General features: G+C 33.7%; 1 protein-coding gene across 5 annotated transcripts in view; it reads right to left on the reverse strand.

Annotated features, from left to right (window-relative positions):
- LOC148621921 (uncharacterized) overlaps positions 1 to 21,896 on the reverse strand; it is a 74,027-nt gene that overhangs the window by 29,820 nt on the left and 22,311 nt on the right. For 4 of the 5 annotated variants that reach the window (XM_088576781.1, XM_088576778.1, XM_088576780.1 and 1 more), the window contains exons 1-2: positions 15,129 to 15,692; positions 2,343 to 3,181 (exon numbers count right to left, since the gene is read on the reverse strand). In XM_088576781.1, coding sequence (XP_088432907.1) covers positions 2,343 to 3,181; positions 15,129 to 15,215 — 926 coding nt within the window. In that variant the 5' untranslated portion in view covers positions 15,216 to 15,692. Of the gene's footprint in view, positions 1 to 2,342; positions 3,182 to 15,128; positions 15,693 to 21,896 lie in introns of those variants that run through there. The other variant, XM_088576782.1, reaches the window with a different exon arrangement.

Here is a 21,896-nt window from a genome sequence, read left to right on the forward strand (position 1 = left end):
TTAGTTGGTAGATTTTTTTTCGTAATTGTTTATTCGTTAATAATTATAATAAATGTTGTTGTGGTATGATCTGCTATTGTATGTTTTGCTGTAACTTACGCCATTAAAATATAATAATATTTTACTCCAAATAATTCTGTAATCAAAACAACGTTTATTATTTCTTGCATATGTCACCTTCTAGAATATATATATGGATATGTAGGATCCGCCATTTTTTTTAATTTCGTAACACAAATTTTAGACATTAGGTTTACTTAGTAAAAGTAGTAACTACATATTGATCTTTAATATTGATATTCCAACTTTATCGCAAGTTCCGTATAGTTACTTTGAAAAGAATATTAAATTGCGATTCGATTTTGTTTAATATCATATGCTTTAATCTAGCAAACAGACATACTTGGTTTTTGCAGAGTCATCAAAATTATAAATGATACATTTCATAAGTATACTAGGTATTGATTTGTTTAATCAGCATTACCAACTTTATGACTGTCCCCAATATAAATTAAGATAAAACGTTCGTTGAATAAAAGCAAAATCTTAGTAAGGCTTCAGTTTCACAAATATGAAATAGTCTGTTGAATACCCTTGACACAAAGTTAAAACAACATTAGAATTATTGCCTATTTATCATTTACTTTTTGTTAAAGAAAGCTGAAAGTACAGAACAGTTGAGTATTTACGATTTGAGTTAAGGATGCAAATCACAAACGACAGTCACTGTTTTGTGTATAGGTCTTTGGGGATAAACATACTTAAAGAAACTTTCAAATTCTGTAGTCCTATTCAATTTAACTCCATTCATATGACAAACATTTATGATAATATAAGGTTTCTATAAAATGAAATCAGAACTAGAACATTATTTCAATATATTTAGGGATTTCACCGTTGACCAATTGAAATTTCCCGCACATTTTCTTAATCTGCAGTCATTAATCCTCCCACAAAAAAATAAAATAAAATAAATTAAGATGAAAATAATATAAGAAATAATAAAAATTAAAAATATGAATATTGATATAATAAAAAATATATATCAGGATATAATTTGTTTTCTTTACCTTCATTAATCATAACCTGATAGAACTTCCTTAGCTAGTAAACTAGACAACTGACATGGTGATTTCAGTTTTTTTCAGTTTTCTGTTTGAAGAAAAGCTTTAAGCCCCATCTTAAACGTCTAGTTTACTACCCAAGATAATTAGTTTATGGCCAGGTAATGGAAAAAAAGAACGGATAATTATGGTTAAACGCAACACATGCACCAGTGTATAAAATCATGGCTATTCTATCTTGGAAAGACCAATTCTATCACCCGAAATCAACACTTTTAACTGATGTCAGTAGTAAGGTGTCTTACCATTCATTGAGAACACGTGTTTCGTTATGTAGAACTAAAAAGTGTTAAAAAACAATAATCTTTGACATTCTTTTGTAAAGGATGTTCTCGTGTATACTTGGACTCATTCAAAGCTCTTACACAAGGTTTAACTAAACATTTTTCTATTAAAAACTGGTTTCTATCGATCAAATCTGTTACTTTAACGAACAGATTTTGGTGTCAGCTATTGTATAATGTGTCAAAAGTACACATTCAACGCACTTCATAACATGTCCTCCCACAACTTCTAAATACTTCAAAAAGTAGAAAAAACATGAAACATTGATCACGTATGAAATAATCATTATCGATGTTGTGTGTAGAATTATGAATGGTATCTTTACAGAAACACAGTGCATCAATACGGCATTTGAAAATCAATGATAAGATTTGTAAGAATGCATGGGCATTAACGTCTTTTTTTCTGTTTATTTTATTCACCATCTGCCTGATCCTCAGTGTATAAGAGATAACGATACATGTTCTTGGATATTTCTTACCATTGTTTGTACATCTGACGTTTTCTTGCATTTTATTTCTGGAGAATACAGAACCAGAAATTAGATAATGGCCCATTTTATGGTTTAAAGGCCTTGATTTGAAGTAAATGCGTTCTTTATGATTTAAAAAGGGCTGAAAATTTGAAAGCAAAGGAGCGGACATAAATAATTATTCCTATGTAGAAATCATTTAAAGATTGGTAAAAAAACATCAAAGACACATTAAATACAAAGTTGTGTTGTTCAGATTATTGATAACCTAAAGTGATACAATTGTTTTCCGTCTACTGGGATATTTTTATATCCGAGTCGGATTATGATGAGCAAAGCAAATTTTAAAATAAGAGGTCATCGTCCTTATTTTTCTGAAAGCAAATTATATTCATGTATATATGAAAGCTACATGTTAAGTATGAAAATATTTGCTGTGAAACATATATTTTTGTACTTACCTAAAATTACTACATGGATGTATAACCCAGTTTCCTACTCGGCTATGTCGTAATTTTTCTTTCATCAATGCATTTTTGTTTCCAAAAAGTTTCATTGCAAGTTTATTATCCGAGGGTTGAAAGAAAGACACGATTTGTTCTTTGAGGAATGAAGTTGGACTAGACTTTTGTTCATGGTTCAAATTTTCCTGAGAATGTGGTAATAATTCTTCTTTTGGCGTTCCATAAAGCGATGTTTGATCACCTATATATTTCACTTTACTAACGTCATTTTTGAAATTGACATCAGGATTCAAGTAATCACTATACACAGAATCATCATCTGAATCTATTGTAATTGTTATAGACGGGTTCCCCTGATGTTTAGTCTTATTGCAATTCGGTAAACACGGCATATTTGAATCTGATTTGTCTGTATGCCTCTCAACGCTCATACGTTTAAGTTTTAAACTTGGCACGCGTCTGGACGGTTTAGGAGGTGTAGAGTTCCCGATTGGTTGAGAGTTCTTTCTAACTGCATTTCCATTGGCTGGTTTGTTGAATTTTACCGAGTCCGATCGTGTTATCTTAGGAGACAGACTGGATACGAATTTTGCGTGTTTCCGTTGTCGAGGAACATTTTCTATTTTATTTTCATCAGATCCAGTACTTTCGTGAGTGCCATTTTCATTCGTCTTTTTCTTATCGTCTGCCTTTTTATATGGAGTTGCTGGATTGCTAGATTCTTCGTCAGAAGAATAGGACAGGGGTCGTTCTCGATCATTATCACTAACATCCAGCAAGGGTTGAGCCGGAGAACTCCGATAACCCTCCATGATCGACTCCCGCACAGGTGGAACCTAAAAAATTCATCAGACGTATATGATTCATTTTGTATTCCCAATCTAACGATTAACAGTAAGAAGAAATACGTAGAGTTTTAAAACTGCTTCTTTGTTTTGTTTGCGTCAGAGTGAATTTCAATATCTACATCAAGGCCGATAATCAATAAGTTTGTAATGACTGGGACCGCACTAATTAATATAAGATCAGATTAATAAGCCTGATTACTTTAAAGAATTGATATTAATCATGTCTGCTGTGTCTTAAAGGTTTCAGCAAAGCAACAGAGTAAAACTAGAATTGGCAGTTTAATCATGTCTGCACGTTTCATGGCAGATATAAGAAGATTGCAAGGTATTTAGGTGTTGGATTATTATTAAGCCAATAAAAATAAATGATGGCACCAGAGCATCAAGGAAATGTCACTCGGTTGTCCATTAAACCCGCTCAAATCTTGGAAACCCATTATGTGCCATACTCTTCCAGGAAAAAGGATAAAGGGCTTAACGGTAGTGTTTTTCGCCACAATGGTCCCTTTTAAGACCGGTATGACAACGCTTTGATAAATGGACCAATACACATACTTTATTAATCAAAGCTTGCAAAAATAATGATGCCTAGATGATACAAATATTTAATGATAGCTGTGTAAACGGCAAAATATGAATATATCAAATGATATAGATGGAAAAGAGTTTACTTTCACTAAAATCATACAGACAAGCTAGTTTTGATCGTTGCATTCGTGGAACACATTTACAAAAGATTTTATTGTACCTTCCAATATAGTCTTTCAATGCTGTGCACATATTTCTCGGCCAAAAAAAAAAAAAAAACATACATAATTCATCAGTTTTAATTGTTTAGCAATATGCAGCATGTTGTTAGTTATTGAATTTCTTCAACAAAGGTGAAATATGAAATGTGTAAGGTTTTAAATTGGCAACCAGCCGTCAAACAACGATTGCCTGTATTTTAAAAACATTTTTACTTTCCTTGCACAAACCTTATGCAAAATGAAGGAACAACTCCATCCGATCTGCTTAGAAAATGTTAATAAAGTGTTCACCAGGCGTTGTAACAAACCGAACAAATAGCCACTAAAACCAACGCAGATGTAAGACATGTTTGTCTTTATCATATTACAAAAATTCAATTATTACACAGAAATGGTACAAATATCCAAACAACATTACTTAAAGTGGATTACTTGATAGACTATAAGCCATAGCTAATTAATTTTAGATGTAAAGGGTTGATAGTCCACATACAATAAGATCAGTACACCTATTTAACAACATGAGAATAATATAATGAAGTATAGATCGCTGTTATTTTCGTTGAACAACCAACTTGTATTCAATGCAAGCCCAATAACAAAACAATGTAAAATTAAGGGAGAAACACCACAATAATTTTCGTTTGCTTTAAGTTGTTATTTGGGGGAAACATTTATATATATGTATGCTTTTGTTCAACAACAGATTGTTGACAAAAGTAACAACGGCTATTCATTATAAAATCCACAATTATAAATGAACAAAAGAACAGCGTTCCAATGTCCTCACCCCCGAAAAAAGTGAGGAAAACTTAAAATTCACTGAAATTTTCTAAGTCCAAGGGCCATAACTTCCACAAAAATTAATCAACCCTAACCAAAGTCGAACTTAATCAGTAACTTCTCAAAGTAAGGTTACATACAAAATATAAAATCAATTGGTGAAAGCATTACAAAAAAATGTGCGGAAAACTGTAAATTCACTGAAATTTTCTAAGTCCAAGGGCCGTAACTTCCGTAAAAATCAATCAACCGTAACCAAAGTCGAACTTAATCTGTAACTCTTCATAATAAGTCCACATACCAAAAACAAACTTATTTGGTAAAAGCATAACAAAATAAATGCGAAAAGCGCGGACGGACGGACGGACGCCCGGCATTTCCATGTCCCCTCGCGACGCCTCAAACAAAAGTTTCAATTTTGCATTTATGCTATAGCAAAAATTGAGTGTTTTCATTTTGAATCGCCAAGACAGAAACTTATTCATTTTTGTCACGATTGTTTTTGTTGTTGCAAGAACTTTGATTGTTTAAATATCACATCACTACAATAACACGATCATCAGGCATTTTTTAACATTCCAGCAAAACGCATATTCCCAACTAAAGTATGATGTTTTAACATGCCTGCAAGGTGCCATTATCCCAATTTAATCATATTTCATGTGTCTACTTGGACATAAATTGCTTACAATAGGCCTTTTCCCAACCTTCTCTCATCCCATCTCGTGTGCCTACTTCCAACCTTCATACTATATTACGAATATACTCTACTTTAAGTGTGTGTCATGTGTCTATTCCCATTGTATTTGTTTATTGCGTGACTACTGCCATCCTGATTTGTCTGCCATATGCCTTCATCAACTTTAGTTGTCTTTTATATGTATACTTTCGTTTCAGTTCCCCGTAGTGTGTCTATGTACACCTAAATACTATTTGATGTGTCTACTCCTTCCACAATTATTCACCATCTGCTTAATCCAAATTCATGGAACTGTGTGCCAGCTCCCTCCGTAACTGCCTGTAATGTGCTTACTCACCAAAATAGTGTATCATGCTTGTTTCTATTTCTGCCTTATTTGTTTCATATGTGTCTTCTTACACCTTTAAAGAGTTCATTTGTCTACTATCATCTTTACTGACTCCCACTTTTACTTCCTGTCATGTGCCTTATCCAACTTTTACTGTTCGTAAAGGTGATTATCAGATAGATGATAATCGAATACCCACTCTTACCTTAAAAACCCATCATATGCTTACTCCTACCTTTACAGCCCGTCATGTGCTTAATCCCATCCGCACTGCCCGTCGTGTGCCTACTCCCACCTTTCCTGACTGCCATATTCATACTCCCTCCCATTACTGTAAGTCATGTCCCCATTACTACCTGTCATGTGCCCACTCCCACCATTACAGTCTATCATGAGCCTACCCCATCTTTACTACCCTTCATGTGTCTACTGCCGACATTACAGTCCATCATGTGCCTACCCCATCTTTACTGCCCGTCATGTGTCTACTCCCACCATAACAGTCTATCATGTTCCTATCCCACCAATACACCTTTAAATATCTATTCCCAGCTTAGTTACACGTTGTGTGTATACTGCCACCTTTACAGACAGTTATGTGCGTATTCCAACCTTCACTGCCTGTCACGTGCCAACTCTCACAATATCTATCTATCATGTGCCTAATCCCACCTCTTCTGCCTGTCATAAGCCTAACCATCCTTAAAGTTTACTGTCCGTCATGAACCTACCACCACCATTACTGCCAGTCATGTGCGTACTACCGCCATTACTGTCTGTTATGTGCCTACCCCACCTTTACTCTCTGTCAAGTGCCTACCCCACTTTACTGTCAGTCATGTACATACTGCCACCTTTATTGCCTGCGTGTGCCAACTTCCCCCATTAGAGCCTGTCATGTCTATTCCAAGCTTAGTTACACGTCATGTGCCTACTCCCACCTTCAATGCCTTTCACGTGCCTACTTCCATTTGAGTTGTCTGTCATGTGCCTTCTCCCAGCTTAGTTACCCGTCATATTCCCATACTAATCACATACCATGTGTGCGTTTCTACCTAAATTGCCAGCCACGTGTCCACTCCAAAATTCATTGTCTACTACATAGAATAATTCCGACCCGACAGATACATGTACATTTGGTTAATGACATTTTATTTTTACTTTTATTAAACATTTTAGTAATGAAGTATTTATCGTAACACGTTCATTCTACTAAAGAGAAAATACCAAAGGAATGTCACACAACACATTACCTTCAATTCGTGCACGTGGTATATTGATACTCGATACACCATAGTCAGATTGATACATCTATCTGATAATCATCATTATATAGAACCTTATCGGATGAGACATCGGATATTTTATAATGCTTTAGTGTTCCAAACCAAAGCGATTCTCTGCCATTCTTGTTAGATATTATCTGCATGAACTGCTACAACGTCTGCGTAAAGAAAGGCTAAATTTTGAGAGGGAGACATTCTAAATATAACAATTCAAATAGTTGATAACACCTATGTCTATTTCCGTGAGAGGTTATTTACACAGCCGTCACGTCTATGAATCGCTTAAATATAATTTCATTTCCATACATACGAGATATAAAATTGTTAATTGACCTCGGATGGTAGTCATATCATAACGAGAGGCATACCGATAAAAACCTTCAAAGAATAAAATATGTGCCATTATAATTATCTAAATACTTTAAAGTTCAAGGTGAGTGCTATCAATGAAATAATCAATGTTTTTCTTCCCCCAGTATGCTAACTATAATATCCAATTATTTCTCTTCCAATCATTTGACTTGCGTTTGATGAATACAACGTTGATTTCTACAGCATTTTGTTCATTTAGTAGAACTCTAGCTTACAATATCCTTGTTGTTCGCCGTTCAGGAGTGGTGAGCACCAGTACAACTTCCGGAACATGTGGCCATGCACATGCAACCCCCCCCCCCCCAAGAAAAAAGAAAAAAAATGAGAAAGAGAGGCATATATCGCATGGAGTTACCAAGAGGCACGTGATAAACTAAAAGTACATGCATTTTGCAGATATTAAACATAAGATATACCGATTTACCGATATGTCGACATATTAAACATTTAAACATGGAAAAAGAATATCAAAAATATTTTACGGAAACAAAATAATATTCATGTAATATTATCTGTTTTTTATCGAATAAAGTTCTATGGTTAATCAAATCAGAAGATGTCAAATCTTTATACTACATATATAACTAGTATATGGAACATGAGGAATACAGAAAATAACTATAGCAACTTTAAAAGTGGCCAAGGGAATTAATAAATTTGCTCTTACAAAGGCCAATTTTAATTAATTTGAAGAACCACAAAAGAAATTTGTTTATAACTAATGACATATAGTGTATCAAGTATGGTGATTTGAACATGAATAAATCGCACATTTGGTATCATTACACAATCCTCTTTACAATTATTAAAAAATTGCCCATTGTACAATCGTGTACATGTAGTAAAAACAGGTTTTTACACTGAGACTAATATTTCCAGAGTAATACATGTTTCTATACGCACAGTTTTGTGTAAAAGCACTGTGTAAAGTGTAAATATGAATAAAGTTTACGATCATTCATAAAACAATGATTAATATCAGCGTGCTGAATATCCATACATATGGATAAGACAGTACAGTGATGAAAGAAACATACCACAACGAATACAAAAAAAAAAAATACACAAAAAAAAAAAAAAAACAAAACAAAAATACAAAAAAAACTCAAACAAAACAAAACAGAACAAAAACAAACAAAAACAAAACAAAACAAAACAAAAACAAAAACAAAAACAAAAACAAAAACAAAAACAAAAACTAAACGAATGCGCCATCGGTTTAGGCAAGCTCTGAACAAATTATATTTGTATCGATACAACAGTATACCCCGGATGGTTTTACATAAAAAGAATTTATACGCGCTATCCGGAGCTGAAGAACGTTTATATTAGCCTAGAAGTATTGCATTGAATTAGCTACTCCGCATTTCATCTTACAAATTGAAGTATACAGATATACTGACATATTTCCAGGACGAAGGCCTGAGTATAACATGGTTGCTCTTTTCTTTGTTAAAAGAAGTACAATTTTACATACCAGTAATTCGATGTTTTTTTTTTCAGAACGGTCCAAGTAAATACAATGCCTTCAGGTTCATTGACCAAATAGTTTTAAGTTACAGAGCTCATTATAGATTAATTTGTCCATTCACATATTAGTTTCAGATTTGATAGCACTAAGGAGAATTTAAATAATTGCTGAAACATACAGGGTTTGTCTTCGTAAATGTCACATCATAAATCTATAAAGAGTTTCGCAATGAACAAAAACCCAACTACAGGATCTAATTACCAACATGAATATGATAAAAAAAAGAAAAACGTGCCTTTTTATAAGAGTAACCACTGCTTTCATTTTTTTACCTGTACTTCTTATGTTCCTTTGTTTTGCACGAAAACTAAATTTTATATTACCAGTAAGATAAAAGAAATGTGTCTCCTTTTGCTGTCGCTTTTTATAATACTCCTTTAAAACAAGTTACATGTAATGTGTAAATGAAAACGTGAAAATTATGGACACGAACTCCAACGTCAATCACAATTTTAACTGATTTGTATTTCCATGTGTAAATCACACTGAGTGAATAACTGTTACAGTATTCAAAATAATACCAAGAAAAAAAAAACTATTCATTGCAGGGAACATTGTAATCTTCTACAGAAATGTAATCAAAGAGTAATCAAGGGAACCAAGGTTATAGCGGTAATCAAAAGAATGTAATCCAGGGACAAAGACCAGACATGGAAAACAGACATACACAACAAAGAACATAGAGTAACTGACAAATATATACAAAGTAACAAAAGCAAATGAGCAAGTCGGACTCCACTAAAAACTGGGAGCATTGACCAGGTGCAGCGGTAGGGTAAGCGTCCTCTTCTTTTCTAGAAACACCCGCCGAGTTGCTCATTAACAGTCATAAAGGAAAACCATTACACGTCGAACAAATCAGTTTTCATGGATACACCGTAACGATCCACGAGTTCATGATGACGGCCATAAAACTTTTGTAGTGATGACTTCAAACTTGTAGCAACATAACCTTGCTCCAGAAGCCTATTTGTTAGAATTCTTGAGCGATACAAAAAGTCTGCGTAGTCTCGGCAAGCTCTGGCATACTGTATGAGTTGTGATATGAACATTCCATACGCAGGTGCTGAAGGGATGTTGCCACAGATGAAGGGAAAGTTGACAATTTTGAATGAAAAGTAATCGCGTTTGTCGTAAAATTTGGTCAATAGTTTTCCTTTACCATCGATTTCTAAGTAAAGGTCAAAATATGAGGCTGACTTCACAGTGCCTGCAGTATCCTTTATCTCAAGTTCTTTGGGGTAGATGCGATGTATCAAATCCCGAAAATTAGGATTGTTTAAAGATAATACGTCACCTATATAGCGGAAACTGGGATTAAATGATCTAGCTCAACGATATTCTTTCTTTCGGAGGATCAGATCAGCTATAAAGTCAGCCTCATAAGAGTGAAGGAATAGGTCAGCAAGTAGAGGAGCACAATTTGTTCCCATTGGAATGCCGACCGTTTGTTGAAAAACGCGTCCACCACACCGGACAAATATGTTGTCGATTAAAAATTCCAGCATTTTGTAAACATCGTTTTCTGTATATTTGGAAGATGATTTGGAATTGTTTCTTACAGTATGAGGAATCTCTACCAAGAACTATATATTTGTATCTAGGCGTACCATCTTTTTTTGGAAAAACAACGATGTATAATGTTTTTAAGTCGGGATTTTAACTGATTGTGTGGAATAGAAGTATACAGTGTTGAAAAATCATAGGTTTTAATGCTATTATATTCTGATAATAGTCTTGAACTGATTGTCTCCAAAAGATCTTTCGAATTTTTCAGACATTTGAATTAATACCAATACGGAAGTAAGTAGTGTTGTGGCAGGACTGCAAACCCTCTTTGACAGCTGTGAGTATAGAAGTCAAAAGTTTTGAAAGAGGTTTGGTGGTTCATTTTGCAGATCCAGCTATGTAACGTTGTTTGTATGGATTCTTGTGAAGTTTAGGAATCCAGTACAAAGTGTTTCCATCTACTACTCCGACCTCATGAAGTAGATCAACAGTATTCCAGAGGGAACTTCAGTGCGCATGGTAAGGTAAACATTCACGTCCAGTTTAAGCTTAGTCAAACGTTAAAGATTATTATTTAAAATAACTACTAGTATAGTTAAAGCTTAACATTATCCAATCACATCTAGGTTTCTAAATTATTTGATGACAAATTATAGAAAAAAAAATTTCGTTTCTTTAATATCAACTTCTACTTTTCAAATAAAATACTAGTAAAAGTGTTAGCAATTGAAACCTCCACTCTCCCATTCGATATGTGTGCAGTTTTTGGTTTGATAATACAAAAATCATTTGTTATGATAATATCGCAGACAGTTGTATTTTAAATTCCATTAATGCTATTTCTTGCGCACGGCGCTTAGGGTGAGTTTAGCGGGGTAATTCCTATAGTTTTCAGTACAATAGAATAGTCCAGGTTAGGTAAAACTGGAGATAAAGGAGTAAACCGGGTATATGATATAATCATATGATCTGGGCATATAAAAGCAAGTGAGTAGCATCGATTTTTTTCACACTCTACACGTTGACGTACTCCCAAACAGAGTGGGAAAACGATCTCGGTCCCACGTGGGGTCTGGGGGTAGGCCAAAGCCGCTAGTAGGACATACTCTGACGGAGTTCTTCGGTCAGGTATCCCAAAGGTTGGGCTCCTCTTCCTCCTACTACAAACAGACATTTACTAAAACAATCCCCATAAGGGACAGTCATGCGAGACCGTAAAAACCACCAATCATCATCGAAATTTTTTACTTTCGCATAAACCATCGAACTGATAAGTCACTTACGCTTAGACCATCGAACGGTAAAGTCGTTTTTGCTTAAACTATAGAACGGGTAAGATCGTTGATTTAATGTTACATATATTTGGCGTTATAAATTTAGTTGTATTGTAAATTTTGGAATTAAACTAAGGACGACTACACACACTGTTGCATGGTTTGTGGAGATCTCATAACACACTCCTGCAGTGCGTGTTGCTGGTCAGACTATTTCTTGTAGTCGGTAACAAAAGCTAGGGTTGTAGAGCTGTTCCAAGGTTTGTGGCTACCACGCTACCGCTGTGTGCCTTGCTAATAAGTATTGATATTGTGACAATTCGTATGATTATGTAGTAGGTACAGCGGTTTGTGACGACCTCATATCGCACTACAGCAGTGTGACTTGCTGGCCATACCATACCGTGTATCATAGTCAAGTTCATTTTGATAAAGGCTTTATATTGGATGGCTCAGTTATTATATTGATAATAATTCAATAATGTTCACATCACTGTTCTTAACAAATCCACTTTACGAACCTAGGTTATATATTGTGTATGTATATATGCACTTCCACTCGATACACGTTACACATGCACTTTTTGATCCCCAAACCGATCAGAATCAAAATCTTAACTAGGAGATGCACTATATGATTCTATGAAAGTTTTTAAAAAATCAGTGATATAGCAAGAACACCGGATAACAGATGGGTACCTCTATGTCAGGGAATGATAAAATCAATCTAAAAACATTAAATAAGAGGTGCTCAATGGGAGTATGTAGTAAAGACTTGTTTCATAAATTCCATTCAGTGCTGTAGAAGGAGTCACGGATAAGAGATGGGTACCCCTCTGTGTAACGGAAAGAAATGCGGACGAGAGGAAGGACGAAGCATGTATACCCTTGAAGCAAAAAGAAGCGCAAAAAAAGATCATACAAAGTTATAACTACTGTTTCCTAACTTACAGTATATTTTAAGCCATATCATTACAGAAGTTCAATTCGTATAGGGAATATATGTTATATATATATATTTCTAATGACATGTCAAACTTAAACTGGGAGATTAATTTCTTTCTGTTTTGTCTATTAAAAAGCCAATTTAAAACCTGTAATAAGACGCAAAATAAATGAGAATAAATTGTCGTCCTTCTTTCAAATCGTTAATATATCCGGCATTGGTATCGATTCTACATTAATTAAATCGCCTGAATACGTATGCAGGGGAGTTTTGACTGAAGAAAGCCTTCGATGTATTATGTATTTTCTTGTTGTCAAGTCAACTTTGATTCTAAGAAACAATGTGAGTTCTAAAGCTTCGGTTATTTAGACCTTATATGACATTTACTGCAGATTCCCAATATAATCAGAAGACTTAACTCCCCACAGACCAGTAAAGAAAGGTCCGCCTTTATAGGAAACTGTAACGGCTTAACATATATCCTCATTGTACAATTCAGAGATGAATAAAACGCAACACTATACCTGATAGTTCAAGTGAGACACCAGTACAGGGAGAAGTTTAGATCGTTGTTAAGACCCTAACTTGACAAATGTAATAGGAAGCAAACATTATCACATACAATTAGATGACAGGATGTTGAATAGCTGTTCAGTTGATGTTTCATTGCCTATTTTATTGGTTTATAGTACTTTACAACGGCTCAGTGCTTTAATTTAAAACCAATGACATTGATATTAGTCATCACAGATATTGCACAACAAGTTTTAAGCCATGTTTACATTCATGTTTTCTTAAGTTTATAGAAACAATAGCCCTTGTCCATCTTCTTGCTATTTTAAAACGGCAATAAATTTTATTGGCTTTTCTATCAACCTCGGAAGGCCATTAACTTTTTTTAATCTTACGGTAAGGAAAGAAAAAAGATAAGTTGCAAATTAAATGACTCCGTGACAATATCGAGTTACTGTCTGAATCATTTTGTACAAGCATGAAAGTGCCATAAAAGATGGACTGAAGGGAATAGGTCATTACCATTGACAGGGAAGACAGATAGTGGACGGAGTCGTGTTTCTTTATCTAGTTATCTGGTCTCTTTGTAAACTATTAGAGCCTGTTTATCGCGTATATATATATACATAAAACCGAACAATTGATGGTAACCTTCCATTTATTTAAGAGAAACAATTATTCGGAACAATACACTGGGGAGAAAGAGAGACTTGACTAAATGTCAAACATTGATATGACGATTTTGGAAGTGCATCAGTAGAGCAAAATGCTATTGACAAAATTCAGAATACTACCACTGAGAATTTACCGAGCCCTGAAGAACTCACGGTAACGTTTTAGCGTCCTGTAAGAGGCTTCAAGCGCTACACGTGCTGCGAGCCCTATTCTAATATACACTTCTCTGACTAACGTAATCATTTAATGCTAAGGAACATCGGCAACAAAAGACATGACAATTTATGAATACAACTGATCTTTTTACGAGCAAATGTTCGAATAATGTCTGGTATTGTTAACCTTAGATAGAGAAATGGTAATCCCTTAATGGTACTGCAAGTGATAAAACACAACTAAACCAAGTCGGATCAAAAAAGAATGAAAGCCTCGAAGAAAAGAATATTCGGTCAGACTCCATAAATTAACAGATTTCTTTGAGCTGCATTTACTGTATATTATCACCAAAAGAGGGGGTCTTGCAGTAAGTATTTTGGAATTGGAGGAAATATTTCAAAAGCTTACTTGATACACGTATAAGCACCATCGGTAGCTGTAATTTTTATACGTTTCATATTTATTTCATATTTTATTTTGTGAATTTTGTTTTAGACCACTTCAGTTAATGGACAAAAATCAACACTCAATCCCAGCAATGATCTGAGGATTATAAGCCGAGGTCTATGTAAATATACGATCTTTCAGTTGATTGAAGTTTGTGTTTTATATTTCTTTCCAATCCTTTCATCTCTTAAACCAAGCTAGATGGATACACGAAAAAATAAACTTTCCATTTTTACCACAATTTATTGAGATATAATTTTTGCTTTCCAGAATTGTTTATTTTGGCGTTTCCGTAAAAATGGAGAACATATGCTATATTTTAGTACAACATATTGTACACGATTTATCTTGTCCATCTTCCAGTAAAATAGAACGTTTATAAGAAGCATGATAGCGAGTTTACGATTTTGCGAAAAAGAGCGAGTTTAAAAAAAAACATGTCTAATAGGTTCAGATTCAATAAACAATGAGAATTACTGTTCATTAATAAATTAATGTATGTTTTCTGTAACAACAACACTGAAAATGAACGTTTGAATTTAAAACCAAAACGAACCTGTGTCAATCATTTGAACCCTTGGAAACAAGGTAACGTTACGGTTTAAGTAAGAGCTAAACAAAACATTCATAATGAAATATATACTCTGACATTGTGTTTGAACCTACCTTCTCATCCATTTCAGGATCATCGCTATCACGATTCAGAACTGACATCCATTTTTCTAAAAATTCCCTTTTTAGATGATATGACATGACTATGTGATGCCACCAATTGTTTAATTTAAATATGAAGTTATCCTTATTGACCGCTGCATGCCAGTAAATTGCATGTCGCGTTAAATGGTTGTTAAGGCATCGTTAGGCGTAAACAGATGGAAGAACTATTATATTCACCGACTGTCTATCCTTTTTGGTTAATTACTGAGATACGTTGTCATTACTGGAAGTCGTTGAAGACGATCTGACGTTAGCAGCAATATCAATAATTCCATTTTCACCTCCATCGATAGGTGATTATAAATGAAGAAATCAAAGCAGTGGCGGCGATCCACGTGACAGTAAAAATGTTACAAAAATATTGTCCTATCGGATTAGTATTGGAATATGGTTTTAAAGACTTGCCACATATCTGCAACACCTAAAACAGCATTAGGTATTAGCATCAGATAACGGCGTGACGCGTAAGCTATTGTTAGTTTTTATGTTTAAAAAAACGAAGGTTTTCAACAACGTCACATGGTCGCTAATTGTTTTATATTTGCCATTAGTTCTAAACCATAAAGTAAAACAAACCCATTCCGACAATAACGAGTATTTGACACGGACTCAACACTATTGATGGTTTTCACGTTTCAACACTTTTGATCACGATTAATTCTCTCTGTTGACTTCCTGTATATCTAATCCAAATACGGTATCCGTATCTCATTAGATAAAGTTCTCAAGCAACTGGTCGAGCAACAAATATATTGTTATAAGGAAAATATACATATTAACGGAATTAAAAAGCGACGTATTAACAACCTATTGTCGCCTGCTCCACTTGAATACCGCCACAAATTGTAATTCATAGACTTAGGTTTCCGAGTGAATAGGCATTACTTCCACTTTTTGCATCAAGAGAGCTACGAAATTAAATTTCATCCACAAAGGGTGACAATATAACTAGACATTTCATTTCCGTACATAAGCAGTAAACATCATTTCAGTAATCGCTGCGATTAGGAATACGGAGATAGCAAAGAATAAAAAACGCGTCTGTTTACAGTAAGATTTCTAATGTCAATGGTTATATTGATAGACAACGAATGTGGAAAACAAATGCTATTATTTCAAAGAAAACACTAAATATGGCATTATGATGTCAAAACTTGATTGAAACTTCATTATCTGGTTTGAGTTATGCACCTCTTCATAGAGCATGGTTAATGTTAACCGAATTAAAATTCCCAAACGGGAATATTACGACAGAGATACTTCGAAATTATATTCCATTACTGAATAATAACCTAATATGAAACCCTTTCTCATTATGGTAGTTAAATTTTCCATTAGCTCAATTAGTTTGCAACCAAGAAAAATCAACAACCCTATTGCAGATATCATTTTGTCTATTCTTATTCATTAGTCTTCCATCGATCGCCATCACAAATCTTTGCATTGCTGTCGCGGTTGTCTGTACATCGGAAAACAGCCATATCTGTGTTTCAAATGAAGAGGACTGTGTAAACAAGGTCTGTCCGTTTCCATGTTCATTGCATTGACTTATCAAAATGAAATGGTGGTCCATTCGTTTGACACACTTTCATTGTACAACCATGTTATTTTGATTTGTTACATGTAACACATTCACGGAGGTTACCTAATAGGTCAGTTATCTTATGATAACATATTAAAAGATTCATGAACTTTATTCAAATGAATTGCAGCCTATGAACTGACTTGGTGACCATATATATACATAATTGAAGAACAATGAGCATGCTTACACTTTATTCACGCAACATATAATAAAGAATCTATATTTTTTTCTCTTGAAGTTTATCAATAAAACATCAAAAGAACAATTTGTGCATCTGCCAAGTTATGTTAGAATTTTGATTTTTTTTTCATATGAGATATTTCAAACTCCCAAAATAATGATAAAAAACAATATGAGTTTTCAAAATTCCGATTTGAAATAGTTAATAGTAGTACCAATCGCCAGAGAATGTTTGAGGTTATATGTTTGGCAGCTTTGCAAGTTTTCTCTTGCTGACCTCTTATATGATACATTTCATTGTAGAACAAACTCAATTGTGTTTATGACCTCGGTTAGAAATACGGCAAATGAAATGAGCGTTAATGGTGGAGATTTACATAAGTTTATGTAGCCTACAGGTACGTTATTAGATTGAAATTGAATACAGTAATCATGGAGTAATTGATTAAAGCAATATAGTCTCATATGAAATTATTTTCAATAAAATGCGAGCATGTGCTCGTCACTGGAAATTCAATAGTTCATAAAATTATATACTTTTTATCAATCAACCATAGTAGAACTTGTAAACGACTAGATAAGGCCGTAATACAAAATATAGTTTCAGGAAAGACGTCAAAAGTCAACTGTCGACGGCGATTGACTGTTAACAAAATGACACAGTCGATGTGAGCTTAGAACTGCTTTATTTCATATTTAAGTAGCAGTATTTACACATATCAGACAGGAAGTGATTGATGGATTTCAAAAACTGACGAACTCACATTTATTTCTTATTCAGAAATAGTTACAGACCACATAAAAATATTTGTTCTTCATGCCATTGTTGCATTTATGAGAAACAGTTATACGTGATTAATTTTGTAGATGAAATTGACACTATGCAAGAGTTATCGTTCTTGATGTACTTGATTTGAGTATGAGATACATATATGGTTTCCACCAAAATACAGATCTGTATGCAGAAAGGACTATAGTAGTTACGTAAAAATATAGTGTATGTAGATCAAACAAAGCACTGTTTGTTTGGTAGGTTTTTCATGAACATTAACCCAACTGCCATTGTTAGTGTTTGAATTTTATATGCATTGGGACTTAAGACAATGACTATAAAAAATTTGTTGTAATGATATAGCAATGTTCCCCAGCTGATCTCCAGTCCCGAAACATTTATCCCATCAATTGAAAAAAATCTTGAACGTGTACACCAAAGATTGGAGTTGAATTTATTACTTGTAAATTAACTTAAAATGAACTGTATCAAAGAAACGTTTCATGGATGAAATATTATAATTATTTCATATCAGAGATGAATGAATTATTCTTATTGTTTAGCGGGCATTACCAAATAAATAAATAAATAAATAAAAATAAAATAAAAATAAAATAAAATAGAATGCTCTTAGGAAGTGATTTTGCTTTTGATACTGATATTGCCCATTGCTGAGGCTCGATACATTTTTATTTTTAACGTTTCAGGCAATATCACGGTCCCCTTAGTAGGATGATAATGCCTTCTACATAAGCAACTATTGTTTGATTGGTGACTTTTGTTATCAGGAGACATATGTCAGTGGAATACAAAACAAGTCTCTCAGTATTTGTGCTAGGTACATTATGGGAAATAAACACGCGATGAAGACTTAATCGGAAACTAATTGAAAATACGATGCATGTAGTGATGAGAAAAAAGGTCGATGGACGTGAATCTGTTTGTGTATGATCTCATTGTAATCAATAAAATGCATTTAAAACGGACACTTTGCAGGAAGAAGGCTGTATACTCAGTTATGAATAAATATTGATATTACGCCGTTACCAAAGTATCTTTTAGTTATAAAAATTATGAAGAAACATTTAGCGAACGTAAAAAAATCAGTCTATTGTATTTGTACATTTTTTACAGGAATACTCTTAAAAAGCAGATATGGAATGGTTCCTGGCTCCACAGAGCGAACGTTGACCTGTTGAAAAAAGATGTTAATTGTGCAACGAAATCGATGAAACCATTTGCTCAAATCAAACTACAGACATACATATTAAGTTCTATTAAAACGTTTATATATGGACTGCAAAGATATTGATATATCTACCAAAGTTTTTTTAATGGTGCAAACATTCAGAGAAAGAACCGGCTAGTAATTCCTGGCGATATATTATGAATTTAATCAGTCTTAACTGCTTTAAACAGCCATTAGAACATATTTTAGTTGAAATTAATGACAATGACAAAAACAAACAAAACAAAACAAAACAAAAATACAAAATACAAAAAAAAAAACAACAGAACATAACAAAAACAGGCAAAAAAAAACGAAAACAAAATAAAAACAAAACAAAACAAAATCAAACGAAACAAAACATTTATGGTAACGACAAAACTTTCATGATCTATACTCATACATACTTAGATCTTATCTATCAGTACCTTGTATGTGTTTTAAAGTAAACATATTTTAAATGGCCTAGAAGTTATTCAAACATACAAACATCCACCCCCACCCCACCTCCAAAAAAAAAAATAAAAAAATAAATAAATAAAAAAATAAACACCTACCGAAAATAACAAATAAAAAAGAAAAAAAATATATATACTAGATTTTTTTCGTGCTATAAAATATAAGTCATTCTGTCTTACTAATCCATATAATATCGAAAGATTGAAACTGAAGCAAATGGCTTACGAATTTTAAAACTTTACAGCAATTGAATACAGTTTTGTGAATCCGTTACTAAATGATATTCATGATTGTAAAATGTTTATGGTATATTTAACAATTACTCCACGACACACAGTTTATTACCATCCCATCGATCATTTCCCTATTTAATCAGACACCTCACTAACAAAAAGGATATTAAATACCAATTTGAATGGCATCAACTTATTCCTATGAATTTATTTTAAGGCATGACAAAAAATACTCAATTTCTAGAACTTAAAAATTATATAATGGAATAGTCCGCCTACATTAGGACATTAATCACTTGCTTGTAGTTTCCAAAAATATTCAGAAGAAAAGTGACATGGTATAACCACGTGCTTAATGTATGCAAAACGGCTTTTTTGAGGAAAAACGTACGATTAAATATATAAATAATAATAATACTAAACTGTGAAAATCTCCTTCAAAAATAAAGACAAGAACTGTAATTGTCCTAATACTTCTGTTTAGATTTAAATAAAGGAAAGAACTACCGGCGCCGAAGTAAAAGGACCGGGGCCTATAAGAAGCAGGATAAAAATTGTGATACTAGCACACCCCCCCCCCCCCAAAAAAAAAAAAAAAAAAAAAAAAAAAAAATCGAATGGTTGGCATTGCTCCCTAAACGAAACTGTTAGTATAAGAACAGATATGGTGAAACGTAACAAATGCACCAATGTATCACATGAATACAAACTATTTCAATACTTTCAGAGATCACTAAAATGTTTTCCACAAGTGTAAACGCACCTTTAAGTAAGTTCTGAAAGGCTTTTGAAAAACCATATCCTTAACTAATATATCTATTGAGGGCGGTCGGTAAATCCATCGGATTTTGTTTGAAAAAGTGTTCATTACAGAGTATATTTCCGTGAAAAAAAAAACTGGTGGGAATATCATTTTAATTAAGAACCTGCACGTGCTATTATATTTTTGTATCGAAGTTTTGTAACGGTAAAAAAGCTTAGTATTAAATATACATGAACATGATTTTTTGGTGGTTTTCGTAAGATGTTCATTCGACATGAACTCCATGTGAGCAGTTCACATGAAATTCATGCAAATGCGTAATAAATACGAATTTCTTCATGTGAAAGTCATGTGAAATTGACAAGACTCATTAGAGAGGGCAAAGAGTGTTAAAAATTCGTTCAAATGTTGTTACTCTTAATGTAACTTAGTGTCTAATCAAATTTACAGTACAATACATAAGCAGAGAGTTTTGTGTAGCAATAATACACATATTATAAAATGAAATCAAGGATAACCACATATGGTCAAAGCCACATAAGTTCGTGAATCGGAAATTGAGTCAGCCAACATGACAAAACCAAAGAGAAAACGTTCAGAAAAGTCATAGTAAACGATCAATAAAGCAAGGACCGAATAAAATATACATTCAGTTTCTTTATTTCTGTTTTAACAAGGGATTTCGACCTTTTTGAACTGAATGTGTGTTTAATTGTGTAATATTTTTCTACAGTGGCCAGATTTAAGGAGGGGAGGGCTGTGATCAAGCCAACGTACTTTTATACTGCACCTCTGTCCTAAGTCAGGAATTTCTGGCCTCTGTATATATTGTTTTGCTTTCACTTTCAGTTTACTTCTATGTTTCTGGCGTATTTAGGGCAACTATTTCGCTGTACCTGTGTATATTGTTGTTTGGGGCCAGCTGCAGCCTGCCCTGTGGTGTGAGGATTTCCTCATCATTCATTGAAGATCCATAGGTGTGTTGTCTCTTTGACATATTCACCATATACATTCTCGTTATATTCGTTAAAGAGATTTTTTTCTCAGATAAACGTGAACAATTTTAGCAGATACTTCAAGCATTAACTGTCAACTGTCAATTCATATTTCATAACCTTCAACCTTTTCTTTAATTTGTACGATTAACAGCCTGTTCATAGAAAATATCACTTATAAAGAATCTTGATTGCATTTTGGAGTTTTTAATTTTTTAAAAAGTGTAATGCGGTCACATTAAAGTCATCAAATGTGTCATTGTTAAGTAACTGACATACCATTTATTTTGATTTTCCAGGTTAGTAGATATCACTCTATCATGCTAAATATCATAAAAAAACCATATAGAACTAGATGTAAATCAGCAATCCAGGTTCCTTCAAAATGACGACTCCGTGCGGGACCGCGCTAACCTTGTCGTAAATGGTGACTAAGTAGTGTCCAGAAACAACAGAGCAACTGGGTTGGGTACTTGGCATCTGTTACATTCTGGAAAACCAG

This window comes from Perna viridis, chromosome 3 (assembly GCF_037379345.1).
Source record: "Perna viridis isolate PV_CMFRI_1.1 ecotype Kerala chromosome 3, ASM3737934v1, whole genome shotgun sequence".
In the NCBI taxonomy this organism is placed as follows: domain Eukaryota; kingdom Metazoa; phylum Mollusca; class Bivalvia; order Mytilida; family Mytilidae; genus Perna; species Perna viridis.